This window comes from Mesocricetus auratus, unplaced genomic scaffold, assembly GCF_017639785.1.
Source record: "Mesocricetus auratus isolate SY011 unplaced genomic scaffold, BCM_Maur_2.0 Super-Scaffold_100691, whole genome shotgun sequence".
NCBI lineage: Eukaryota > Metazoa > Chordata > Mammalia > Rodentia > Cricetidae > Mesocricetus > Mesocricetus auratus.
In genome coordinates, this window is record NW_024429267.1 from 39184868 (window position 1) to 39199171 (window position 14304).

Sequence of the window (14304 nt, forward strand, 5' to 3'; positions counted from 1 at the left end):
AATTTTCAAACATATCTTGTCATTTATGATAAAAATTGACAGCCATAGTCAAAAGAACTAGCTTTGTTACTTCTTCCTTCAAAGCCAGGAATATTGTCCTCAGGCAGGAGGATGTACAGGAGCTGCAAGCCATTCTGCACTACATAATGAGTCCTGACAGAAATCTCTTTCAGAAGTCTTCAGGCTGTATAAATGGCTATCCAGTGGATTTTGAGTTTTCTTGTATTTCCTAACCTCTAGTTTTGCAATTCTGTCCATTTGATTATAGCACATTTCCCTCTCAAAAATACTCATGTAATTATATTTCTTAAATTGTTAAAGGGTCTTTTTTAATGTACTTCTAAATATAATAAAGTTGCACATGTGTACAGTATGAGTTTAGGTTAACCATCTCAGTAGAAAACTGACATTAAATATGAAGCTCTACCTCTACCATCAGCTCTTGTTTTCATCCTTTATTTCTTTTCACATCTGAATGTTTCCTTTTTGGGGTTTTTTTTCAATTCTGTAAGAAAATGAAATATTTCTTTGTTGTTCTGTTTAGTGAAACTGAGCTCAAATTTAAATGATCTTTTATTCTGGAGTAAAATTAAAACATTTTTATTTATTTTAGTGCTCATGATCTCACTAAATGGGATCTGTTTGGTAATTGCTATAGACTATTGAAGACTGGAATTGAACATGGAGCTATGCCAGAACAGGTAGGAAATTATTAATATCCTTTCTGTGCTTTAGGAAGCTAAGGTACACTGAATTACATGACTTTCAAAGCCTGTTTCAGAAAATAGCTGATAAATCTATAAGGCAGCTAGCTCTTTGAAAATTAATGTCCTTATGATTATAACTGTTAGGTATATCTTATTTTCACTTTTTGTTATAGTTTATCTTTTTAAAATAATGTTAAGGTAAACATTCCTGGAAAAACTATTAATTTCTATATTACGTTCCTTATGATGACTGTTCTAGGCGCTGCTGTAAATACTGATGGCACCAAACCTTCAGCATGGCTTAATTTTGTAGTAAAACTATGTTTGAATGCCTATAGTAGTTTTTAGAACTTTTTGTATTCACATTCAAATTGGAGTAAAGAAGACAAGAATCTGAATTTTTTTTTGCCTAATCTGAAAGAAACAAGTAGTTAGTCTAATTCTATATGAGAAAGAGAAGAGCTACTTTGCACATTACTCATGAGACCTAACTTCATATTTATTGGTAATGCTTGGAGATATGTTATTAGTCTTAAAGTGATCAGATTGTCAAGAGTTAGCACAAAATGATAATTTCATGTAAAAAATCAGTCATTTCTCAAGTCAGTGGTAGCTCATACCTTTAATACCAGCACCCAGGAGGCAGGAGTAGGCAGATCTCTGTGAGTTCTAGGTCACCCTGGTGTACAAAGTGAGTTCCAGGACAGCCAGGCCTACACAAAGAAACCTTGTTTTGTGACTGTCCTAGGAAAAGCCAGTCACAAAACACTGGTTGATGACATCTGTAGTTTGAGCGACTTAGAATTCTGTGACAGGGGCACCAGCTAGTCCTAGAGTTCAAGGCCAATAACCTCAGCCAACAGAGTAAGACTCCATCCAAAATATGTTTAATGTATAAAGAAAGGGCCGCAACTGAAACAGAAGCCTTCAAAAAAGTAGTATTTTATTGTTACTGTGATTAATTATTCAGTTGCGTAACATGGTTTGGGTATGTGACTCAGTGCCTAATGTGTACATGACCTTGGATTTGATTCCTAGAACTGCAAAAAAATTAATATAAGAATTACTTATATTAATAAGTAGTAGTGGCACATGCCTTTAATCCCAGCACTTGGAAGCAGAGGCAGGTGGATCTCTATGAGTTCAAGGCTAACCTGGTCTACCTAGTGAGTTCCAGGACAGCCAGAGCTACAAAGAGAAACACCATCTTGAAAAACCAAGAATATTATTAATAAACACCATATACCTAATTATGTGCTTTATTTCTTTTGTGAAAAGAGGATAAAATCTGTGGCAAATGTGTCACATTTGAATATTTCCTTTATGGATCTCCAGTAAAATGAAGTTGGAAAGCTATTTTGTTCTTCCACTTATTGAAGCTGAGCTCAGATTTTTTTCTTCCACTACAGAATAAAGTTAATGTGTTTGCTTTATTGTGGCAAGAGGTTTAATATTTAACCATGTTGCTTACTTCTTTTATTAGTGGCACTTCAGTTTTCCATTCTGTCTTCATGTCACTTTTCAACCACCTAAATATAACTCATTCATATTCTCAAGCTGTTTCTTACAAATTTGGAAGGTGATAAAGATATTCTTTTTTTATTTCCTTATTTTCTTCAAGGAAGGAATAAAAGTAACACATTTCTGCTTAATCCACAATACCATCATTTGTGTCTTAGCCACTGACTTGACAATCTCATGATGCTGTTTTCTGCTCTTATCATTGCATAGATGTTCTTTTTCCTTGTGTTAATTTTTAAATAAGAACATATTCACATTGTATGTGTCTTAACTTCTGCTAGATTAATATCCTTAGTCTTTAAACAGGTATATGAAGATTGAAAACATAACTACTAGATTGTGTTCATGTTCATGTTTACATTATTTATAAGAATCTCCTAAGATATATAGAGAATTGAACAAAAACTGTATTCAACTCATTTTTATAATTTAGTTCCCCTTTTCAGACTCCAGAAAGTGCAAACCTCAAAAACCTACCAAAGCTTTTGCTGATGTTAACCCTCAGTTATGCTCAGTATTTTGAATATGTCTAAATATTCTACATATGTCTAATTCTATAGATATTTGGGAGGACTATATTTACCATATCCTTGACTGTTTGTTTTCCATAGTGAACAATTTAATTAAATCTTTCTTTAGTCTTACTCTTCAGGCACAGCAAAATTTGTGGAATGGGCAGGGGATTCTCTGGTAGTAATTGTCTTTTCTAATGCCAGTAATGTTTTAGGTGTTGCAGCTTTAAGATTTATAGATGATCAGAAGTTTTAAATATACCTATTCTAATTTTTTGTCCTCTAATTATTTTTAAGTCATGTTATAAAAATGTCCTACAAATACTTCTTTCACTACATTCATGTCTGTTATTTCACACTTTAGCACTTGTACATTCAGTATTGACTACAACTTTAATATGTATTAAAATATAAACAGCATTTGTATCAATTACTCTCAATTCATAATAATATATAGCATCTAGATGTTCTATCTTTTCTGTCACTTTTAATAAGAAGCCTTTGTGTTTCATGAAATTGATATTCTGAAGAGTACCAGCTAGTTTATAAGATAGTCTCAATTAATTTTATCTGATTGTGGTATATTTCAGTTTGGATTACACATTCTTCCAGGAATGAATATTGAATAAATATTCTATCCTCAATGTATCATGTCAAGAGGTACATGGGGGCTGAATATGACCAAGATATTTTGTAGTTAGAATATGCTAATGTAAGAGAAATAAAACGAAATATGTTAATTTGCTCACTATTAGTGATATTAAATCACTTGATTAATGTGGAATCTATCAGATTTCCCTTGTGTAGTTAACATTGTCCTTTTTAAATTCATGGACTGTCAAAAGGATCTTTAAAGTATATAAATAATGCTGTTTCTTAGCAAAATTTGATAGTTTTATGCCATTTATGTAATCTTATCTGAATTCCTGTATCGTGATCACAATACAACTTCTAAAATGACCACTTTTTAATTGTCATTTTTGTTTATTAATTGATACTCTATTATAAGGAAAACTATCCATTCATTAATTCATTTACTCATCTTTTTTAATTTTAAATTATTTTTAATTTACTATACATATACTAGTGTGTTATAGTTCATTATTGCTGGTACTTATTTTTTTTGCTTGTTTACTTTCAGATTTGTTAGTGGGAGCTCCTGTGCTCCTTTCAGACAGACTCCTATGTGATTGCAATACTCTTTGAGCCCTTCTAGTAAGCACACATTGCAGAATATACTTAAGCCCATTGTGCTAGTGAATTCTTAACATATACAAAGTATTTTAAAATATATCAGTTCTATAACACAGTTAATATTTACTCTGAAGAAACAAGATGTTCTGAATTATTTTATCTTTCTCATACATTTCTTTATAAAACAAAAGCAAAAGATATTTAGGGTTATCCTTATCTTATTCCGTAGATTTGTGCCTATTTCTTATTGGTATACTATTGAATTTGAAGCCCAATGACATGGCTCAGGCAGCAAGCCTGACAACCTGAGTTTGATTCCTAGATCCCCATAGAGGAAGGAAAGTACTGACTCCACAAGTTGCCCTCTGACCTCCATGTGTGTGCCATGGCATGTGCACACCCACACACATTCACAAATATCTAGACTAGCATCTGAGAAAAATAAAATATATTAGAACTCTGTATTAATGCATCATTTTCATAGCTCCAAGAAAGGTGTAGAAGATTGAAAATCAATAAAGATCATTTGCTATATTATTTACTGTCAAGCAAAATGGTTTAATTAAACTAGTTTTTAAAAGGAAAGTAATTGAGACCAGGCATGGTGGAACACATCTAGTACTTGGCTGTAAGTTCTGAGCCAACCCTGGTCTACATAGAGAATTCTAGGCTGGCTTGGGCGGCATAGTGTGACCTTATCTGAAAAAGAAAAGGGATTATATATGGTAAATGTTGAGCCTCTTCAAGCATCATTCAAACTTAGTTATCACTTGGGAGGCAGAGTCTGGCAGATCTCTGTGTGTTAAGTCCAGGTCAACCAGAGCTACTCAGTGAGACCCTGCCCCCCCCAAAAAAAAGAAAGAAAAAAATTATTTTTATAATAAACTGAGTACTATTTTCAGTCTTTACATGTATTCATTTGCTTAAACCATGTGAGAGATAGTTTATATATATAGTCATTTTCATTACTACAAATCAAACTGAAACAGTAAATAATGTGCTTAGGGCCACATAGTATGGCACACCTAGTAAAACCAAGCTTTCATATTATTTCCATTCTTTTCATTTTTACTGTTGATATGATGCTACTACCATATAGTAGCCCAAGCTATGTTTCTACCCTTTTTCTGTGCCTTCTAGTAATACGCTACTTGCATATGGTAGTTTAGGCTATGCTTCCACTCTTTTCCCATGCCTTCTTTTCCCTCACCCCATGCCCTCTGATGTTTGCTCTATGTCAAATTCATTTTTGTATTGATCTTTTTTTCCCAAATATTTTTGGGCTGTTTCAATAGGAACTGTGGGGAGAGATTAAATGCTGGTACTTTATCCGTCATCATGAACTGGAAATCACCACATTATTCAGACTGAACGTAATATAGGGGGTGAGTTTAACTTAAGTCAGGTTATTGTTTTTGGATAGATTATGGTTTATTATATATGTTGTTAAGAATCATGCTTTCCTAGAAGATTGCACACTTATTGAGTTTAGAACTTGTTTTAGTTGCATACTTCTGATTTTTCTCCTCAGGCTTACCATACCAAAACCTTTTAGTTGTTATTTTTGGTTTTTGGGGTTTTTTTTTTTTCAAATTCTTTGTTTGATTGTTTGATTTTTGGTTTTGTTTATTTTTTTTAAACAGGATATAACCCAGCCTAGCCTCAAACTCATAGAAATCTGTCGCACCTGCTGTGCGGCCTGCATCCGAGAATGTAGCGAGGTGGTCGGGATAGATGACACAGAGACGGGTCGGTTGCTTTAAGAAAACTTTATGCTTCCCAAGTCAGCTTAGGAAAAGACCCCAGTCCGCTTAGGAGAGAGCTCTCAGGAGAAGTCTCTCTAAGAAAAAGGAGCTTCCCTTTTTAAGGACTTCTGCCATTCATCTACATACCATTCTTTCCTCCTGGCTGGTGGTTTAATCTCCGGCCCCAGAGACACCACAGGGAAACAGGAAGAGGCATCTAGCCGTAGGGGGTGTGAAAGGCATGGTATTTAAGTGAGCAAGCCCTTATCTGAGCCCTATCAAGAGCTTTAAAGCACTGAATTGTTTTCAGTAAACATTAACAGATGCCTGCTCCCAGGCCAAAGGGGAAGTGGGTTTCTGCTCAAGGTCTGGTGTCCCCACAGAAATCCTCCTGCTGTAGCCTCCCAGTTGCTGGGATTATAGGTATGTGTTACCATGCCCTGCTTGGTCCACTGATTTTATGACTAAAACAAAAAAAAGCAGTTCTTTCTAGACCTAAAGGATAACCTTTTGTCTAATTGTACCTTCAGCTACTTGGAAGGATCACTTGAATCCAGGTTGGCGAGCAGCCTGAACAACACAGCAAGATGCCTGTGTAAAAATAAAATAAATATTCTTATTATAAATCTAATAATAAGACCAGCCATAGTAAACTCCTAGAAGGAAATGAGAAAAATCTTTGGGAGTTTGGATTAATCAAAGATTTCTCAGAAGCCTGGTCTAATTTCACATGCCTATAATCTCAGCTCCTAAAATGACTGAGGCAAGAGGATTACAGATTGAGGACCTGCCTTGGCTTCAGAATAATAAATCCAAGGCAAACCCGGTTAACTTAGTGAGAGACTTTGTCTCACGATGAAAAGTACAAAGAGAATTGTGAGTACGGATATAGCTCAGTTTTGGAAAAAGCATTTGCTTAGCACACACATGACTTCAATTGCCAGCAAAAGAAAATAATATGAATGATAACTGCCCAGCTATTTAAAAAGGTGGGGGGGGGTAAAGAATAGAAGAAATCTGGAATGGTAAGAAACTCAGAACCAACAGTCATAGAAAAGTTTGATAAAGTCTTTAGTCCTACAGGTTAGACTATTAGTCCAAAGCTCCAAGTTAAGTAACGATTACCAAGAGTTAAAGTTTAAAAATAAGTGTAATTGGAGGCTGGAGAATTAGCCCAGTAGATAAGAGCACTGGTTGCCCTTCTAAAGGATCCAGGTTTCATTCCCAATAACCACATAGCAGATCACACCCATTTGTAACTCTAGTTCCAAGGGATCAGACACCCTCTTTTGGCATTAGTAGGAACCAGTGTACAGACATACATGCAGGCAGAGTAACCATATACATAAAATAAAATTTGTGAAAGTAAATATCATTAAATACTTTTATTTCTCTTAATATTTAGTGGAATGTGAATAGTTGTATTTAAGAGTCCTGTAGGGCTGGGCATTGATGGTACACGCCTTTAGTACCAGCACTCGGGAGGCAGAGGCAGGCGGATCTCTGTGAGTTCAGGCAGGCCTGGTCTACAGAGCAAGTTCCAGGACAGGCTCCAAAGCAATACAGAGAAGCCCTGTCTTGAAAAAGAAAACAAAAAATCCTTAGGACATGACTACAGTGAAGTGTACCTATCAGAAAACAACATATAGTCTAACACCAGTTACGAAAAAAAATCTTAAAAACAGCAAAATTATATATGTCCTCTTATGTGTATATGATTTTTTTAAAAAAATGCTTTTTCAGAGCAAGGGCATGAATTAGAGTAAAGTGATTAGTCAGAAGATAAAGAATAGTCAAATTGCTTTAAAGTAAATGTAGAGTTATTAACACCATTTTAATTGGCCTTAAACTAGGAATCTATTCATAAGCTCAATTTTTGTTGTCTTTTACAATGCTACTATTTTTTAAAGTACCATATATTCATTTAAAAAGCTAACAAAGTCTGGCATGGTGGTATATGCCTGTAATTCCAGCACTTGGGAAGTAGGTAGAAGCAGGAGAATCAAAGCCTTAGCTACGTGAAACCCTATCTACAAAATAAACAAAAAAGTCAAGTACTGAGAACATGGCACAGGAGTAGTGCTTGCCCAATCTCCATGAGGTCCTGGATTTAACCCGTAGAACTGCCAATAAATAAATAAAGTCTGGATTATTAAAAGTCTAATGAACAGGACTAGAAAGGCGATTCCAGAAGTTTAGAATACTTACTGCTCTTGCAGAGAAGATCTGGGTTCGTTTCTAGTACCCTTGTGGTGCCTTATGACTGTCTGTAGTGTAGGTTCCAGAGGACCTGACTCTTAGCTTTTAGACTTCACTGGCACCCACGCAGCATGCCTATAGTTTTCATGTATAAATGCAAGCAAAAACATATACATAAAATAAAATGTGTTTTTCAAAAGCTAATCAACAAACAAGACTATCTTTGCTCTTAGTATGTCATTTTTTTAAACATGTAGTGATGTTACTCTCCTATCAAATGTCTCTTATGTGTTTCCTTGCATTTTTAGAGAGCTTTCAGATTATCCTGTTAGTAAAATGACCATTTTTATTGCCCAATTCTTTTGAAAGTAAAAGTGGTTGCTATTAATTACTGTGGGGGCATAACTGAGACCTTTTTCAGACAGGACATGTTCATCTACTTGTAGTCTGTGATCTGGTTTTTAATTATTCAACTGTTGATGCCTGTCTTTTGCTGTGACAGCCTGTTCACAGTTTGTCAGTAAAGCATACTTTAAAATTTCTATTCCTTTACCTGTTTTTATATCATTCCAAGAGTTTGTATATTTTTGTTTCCAGATTTGTTGATAACTAAAGGTACAATTGAGGATACAGCATGCTCTTAGTATATATTGGAATATGGGTTTAACCACTGAGCACTAAAAATACAATGAAGCAATAATAAAATAATATTGCTTCTCTAGAAAGTTTTTTCTAGTGTTTCCTTCTCTTGCTAAGTTGTGCACATCTCTTTTTGCACCTTAACACCTAACCCTGCATGTGTATACTTGATTAGACCAACTATTATATCATAGTTGTGGTGATTATTCATCTTCTTATTTGATCAGGAATGTATTCGCTAACCTTTTATTTTGGTGTTTTAGTGGCTACAATTGTCCAAATGGCTACTATTCTGTGTCCTTTATAAACTTATATAACAGATCATTTATATGATTGCACTATATCACCTTTTCTCATGCTTTGCTTTGCCTTTTGTTGTTTTTCTTTAAACTTTTAAAACTGATACATAAACCTAAAAATTACATATAGTAATGAAGTAATATCTGCCTGTGTTTCTCTTTTTTTCAAGCTTGTTAGCAGAACTTGTTCATTGAGTCTTTTGAGCAAATCACTTGGAAAGGAGGAGGATATTTTAGATGTGGGTTACAGTATGTTTGGAGAGAAAAGGCATTTGAATTCGTTGAGCATGGGCCTGAAATCATGTAATATCAACTCCTAGTTGTATATTCTATCCACTGTTTATCCAACTTCCTTTTTTGACAGTAGTTTATAGAGAGATTACAAAATGAATATATTTGCAGTGAACCTGTTGATATTTTTCCTTTACTCCATCCTTTTTTCAGATACTTGAAACTTAGATGGTTGAAAGTAATATCTCAGCATGCTAAGGTTTAAATGTGCACTAACTAACCTGATTTGTAATTCATTCTTTGAAAAGTTTTAACTGTAGTAATAGAAAGTAAACCGTTTAGCCGGGCGGTGGTGGTGCATGCCTTTAATCCCAGCACTCGGGAGGCAGAGGCAGGTGGATCTCTGTGAGTTCGAGGCCGGGCTGGACCGACAGCCTCCAAAACAATACAGAGAAACCCTGTCTCGTAAAATAAAAAAAAAAAAAGAAAGAAAGAAAAGAAAAGAAAGTAAACCTTTTGTTTAACTTTATTTTTTATGTGCATTGGTTTGAAAGTGTCAGATCCCCTGGAACTGGAGTTACAGTTGTGAGCTGCCATATGAGTGCTGGGAATTGAACCCAGGTCCTCTGAAAGAGCAACCAGTGCTCTTAACTGCTGAGCCATCTCTCCAGCCCGAAGTTAAACCTTTGATTGACAGGAATTTTATACTGTAGTATTCCATACTTCTGATTGTCTTTTTAAAGTTATAATATCATGTGCTCACTGTGCTAGTGGCACACTACCATGCATACTTCCCTGCCTACTAAAGGGCCTGTAGAACTGTAAGTATTGTTCCACTTCACTGAGTTACTAGTTTTTATCACATGATTTTTATGTTTGTGCTTTCCAGAACTTTTCTTCAAGAAAAAGATGTTAGTACAGATTTCATTCTTTGTCATATTTGTTATTTTGTTTAGCTTATTAGTGATATTAACTTTTTATGTTGACTTACCAATTTTAATATGTATGTAGAATCTCTTTAGTTACCACTACAATCATAATATAACAGTGATTCCATCACACAAAATTCCATCCTACTATCCCTTTACCTTCTCACCCACAAACCAGTCTGGTTTCCATTACTATAATTTTGTCATTTTGAAATTCAAAAACCTAGCCATACAGTATTGAATCCTTTAAGACAATGTGTTTCAGTAGCATGATGCCACCAATGAAAGCAAGGGCTCTGAGGCTAATCCAGATGGTGTGTAAACCAAAAGCTGCTTCATTTTTGCTGCTGATTAATAGTCCACTGTTTGAATTCTTTGTGATTTTTCTTTTATCCATTAACCATTTGACAGATATTTGGGTTATTTCCCATTATTAATTGTCACAATTAAGGCAGTTATGAGAATTTGTGTGCAAATTTTTGTGAACATAGTTTTCATTTCTATAAAATAAATGCCAGTGATTCCAATTGCTAGGTTTTTACTGTATTTCATTTTCTGCCTAGCTGTTTTCAGTGGCTGGCTATATTACTGTCCTTAATGCATGAGAGATCCGATGTTCTGCATCTTACCCACACTTGATCATGTTGGTAATCTTTACTTTAGCTGCCCCTCTTGGTGTGTAATAGTATTTCCCTGTGCTTTTAAAATAGGATATATTTTCCTAACACTAATGATCTTTTTTATTTTAAAAATTATTCCTTTAATTATAGAATGTTTTTAGGATAATACAAGGCACTGGGGTAATTGACCAATAGCCAAAGCATCTGCTCTACACGTTTACTCGTTCATCCACTCTTCACGCCCATAAACACAGGTGCAGAGTGAATGGGTATGTGCACAATCAGCCAGGGATCTTCAAATGAGCCGTTTCTTACTCGGGATCACAGGACTTTATGTACTCACTTGTGTTTAATAAGAACTGAGCTTCGGCTGAAGCTCTTATCACATTCGGTACATTCGTAAGGCTTCTCTCCCGTGTGAACTCTGATGTGTGATGAGGTTGGAACTTTGCATAAACCTTTCCACACTGCACACATTCGTAGGGCTTTTCTCCTGTGTGGGTTCTCTGGCGCTTAATCAGATCTGACCTCTCCTCAAAGTTTCTCCAACTTCGTTACACTCATAGGGCTTCTCCCTGGTGTGAATTCTCTGGTGTGTTGAGATAAGATGGGAACTCCAGCTGAAGCTTTTCCCACAGGCGGTGCGTTCATACGGCTTCCCTCCCGTGGGAGTCCTCTGGTGCTGAATCAAGTGTGAGATGCGGCTCAAGTTTCCCCCACCAGGTCAGACTTCTGACTGAAATTCTTCCCGCACTCATCACACTTGCAGGGCCTCGATAGTGTTAGATGAGGTCGGATCTCTCGCTGAAGCCTCGCCCACACTCATTACACCCGTTCGGCTTCTCACCTGTGTGGGTCCTCTGGCGCTGGGCCAGGTGGGAGCTCGGGCTGGAGCTTTCCCACACTCCTCACACTCGTACGGTTTCTCCCCGCTGTGTGTCGTCTGATGCTGGGTAAGGTGGGTGCTGCGGCTGAAGCCCTTTCCACAATCGTAACACTTACAGCGTTTGTCTCCCGTGTGGGTTTCCTGGTGTCGATTGAGGTCTGAAGTCTGACCGAAAGCCTTTCCACACGAGAACATACTCGAGACGGGATGTCTGCGTGGACTTGTTTGTAGACAAGCAGGTCAGTGACCCACTCTTCTGCTCTCAGATCTCCACATTGTCTCTAGGGCCAGTCCCCAATTGCGAAGGCCTCTTTGATTTCAGGATTCTTCTCAGCATCTCCAATAGGCTCTTCAGACTTGTTCCAACTTCTACATCTGCACTAAGCTCTTGTTTCCGACTTGCTTCATTCTCACTCCTGATCTCAAAATCCAGTGAGACAACATTTCCATATTCTCCTGCATCACATCCCTATAACGGTCGCTTTGTAGGATCCAGAGGTCTCCATTCTTCCCGAGTGAGGTACAGGGCCATATCTTCAAATGTCACAGGGGCCTGAAATCACACAATGCTTCTCACTTAGTACCTAGGAGTTTAGTACCCGCTTTTCTTCTTGAAATTAGAGACAGGGTTAGAAATGTCGAGAACGCAATGGCATTAAGTCTGATCTGGGACCCAGCCATGAGCAGGGTGGCTGCCATCTCAAGCGTTGATCTGGGAGAGAGAACAGGAAAAGCAGCTAGTAGACAACGCTGAAGGAGGCAAAACCAGAGAGTGAGGCGCGGCCAGAGGCTCTGCCCACTCCCTAGGGCTGGAGTTCTGGTCACAGGGTACTCTGGGACGGCCCAGGACCGCTCAATCTTCTTGACCACCAACGTGACCCGATGTCCTTGACTCGGTTAATACCGAGGACAAGCAATGTAAGGGAGGACAGCCTCTGGCTAAGTGCGGGTCAGACCAATGCTATTTGAGGGAGGAGGCCTTCAACCCAGCCCTACAGATGCCTCTACTTTCTATCTCCCAATGCTAATGATCTTAAACATTTTTTCATTATCATTTTGCCAGCTATGGTGATTATTAGTTCACGTTTTAAGGGCTCTTTTTAAAGATGTTGTCACTCATTTTAATCCAAATATTGAAATAAACTGGTGTTTATTTGATTTTTTCTTTATTGTCATGTACATGCCAACTATAAAATTTGATTCTCTTCTTAAGATCTTTTCATAACATACAAATCAAAAATTTATTGACATTTTGTAGATTTTTCAGAATTTTAAACGTGCTCTACACATACAGATATTATCATGTACAAGAGTATTACACACAAACATTTTCATTATTATTCTGTATTCTTGCTTTGTTTGAGATAAGGTTTCTCTTTGTAGCCCTGGGCCTCCTGGAACTCACTCAGTAGACCAGGCTAGCTTCAAACTCAGAGATGCACCTGCCTCTGCCTCCTGAGTGCTGGGATTAAAGGCGTGTGCCACCACTGCCTGATTTATTCTGTTTTCTTAATTCAGAACTCATTTTCTATGCAAATTCAATTTTTTTCATTTAAATAGTCCAGAAGCTTGTTTCTTGATTTTTAAGAGATGTGGTATCAAACCAGGCTTAGGAAACTAGCCTACAACCCCAGCAGAAGGAGTAAAAATTCAAGGTTGTCTATCATACTAGACTGCATAGTAAAATTTAGGTCATCCTGAGTTACATGAGAACTTTCTTTAAAACTAAACAAGACAAAAAAATCTATCATGATATGTAGGAAGCTGAGTGAATCTCACCCAGTTTGCTAATGAGAAATTAAAAGCCATAATTACCATTATAAAATTAAGAAAATACTCTAATAACAATTTTATATTGCTTAATTTAGTTCTAGATTCTATAATACATTAATCTCAAAAATCTCAATTCTTTTTTTAATAGTTGTAATACAGGGAATATTAGTCATCCCAGCACTGTAGAATAAATTTAAGGAATAGAGTGTCATTGCCCTCCCAGTCGTTCAGAGATCAATATTCCTGGTCTTTGGTATCTGCCAAGTATGTGGTTAAGAATAGATATTGAAAGTATTCCTGCTTAATGTAACCAAAAATGTTTGCTAAAAAGTGTTTTCTTCCTAGGAAGAGTGCTGCTTAATGCAAATATAAGAACAGAGAAGAGAACTGAATGAAAATCTTTTTTTTTGTTTTGTTGAGACACAGTTTCTCTGTGTAGCTTTGTAGATCAGGCTGGCCTCGAACTCACAGAGATCCACCTGCCTCTGCTTACCGAAGGCTGGAATTAAAAGTGTGCCCCACCACCACCCGGCCTAACTGAATGAAAATCTTTAATACTTGTTTTAAGAAAGATAAGAGAAAGTTGAGGCACTTTTGGTGTGTTAATTTTTATTATTGTTGGTCCTACTTCTATGTTCCACAGGCATGATATCACTGGATAAATGACTTCTGAACAACTTAGGATAATGTTTTTGTGTGGAAGATAAAATGACTATTGAGTTAGGTAGGTTAGCTACATTATTACATAATTAAGTTAGAGACAAAGCAAAATGTCTCCCAATTGATAACAGCTAGTTTTTTATTGTAAAACCTTATAGTATAATCTTTTTAAAAATAAACTTTTGAAGTATATCAATGTGTGGAACATTAAAATGAAAAACCTGTTTGAAATCTGGCTTTCTCCATACCCACCACCAAGAAACTTCTGTGAAGTTATCAAAAACACTTTGAGAAACTGCTAGTGTAATAGGTCTATAGAAAAGTAATAGGAAAGGAAATTATGTTTGTGTGGATTCAGATAAATGATATAAAAAATTGAGCAATCTTTG

The 14304-nt window shown here is 36.4% G+C and overlaps 1 protein-coding gene across 2 annotated transcripts in view; it reads left to right on the forward strand.

Annotated features, from left to right (window-relative positions):
* Window positions 1–14304, forward strand: part of Stag1 (stromal antigen 1) — a 272956-nt gene that overhangs the window by 214570 nt on the left and 44082 nt on the right. For both annotated transcript variants that reach the window (XM_040740365.1, XM_005072015.4), the window contains exon 21: window positions 614–701. In XM_040740365.1, coding sequence (XP_040596299.1) covers window positions 614–701 — 88 coding nt within the window. The remainder of the gene's footprint in view (window positions 1–613; window positions 702–14304) is intronic.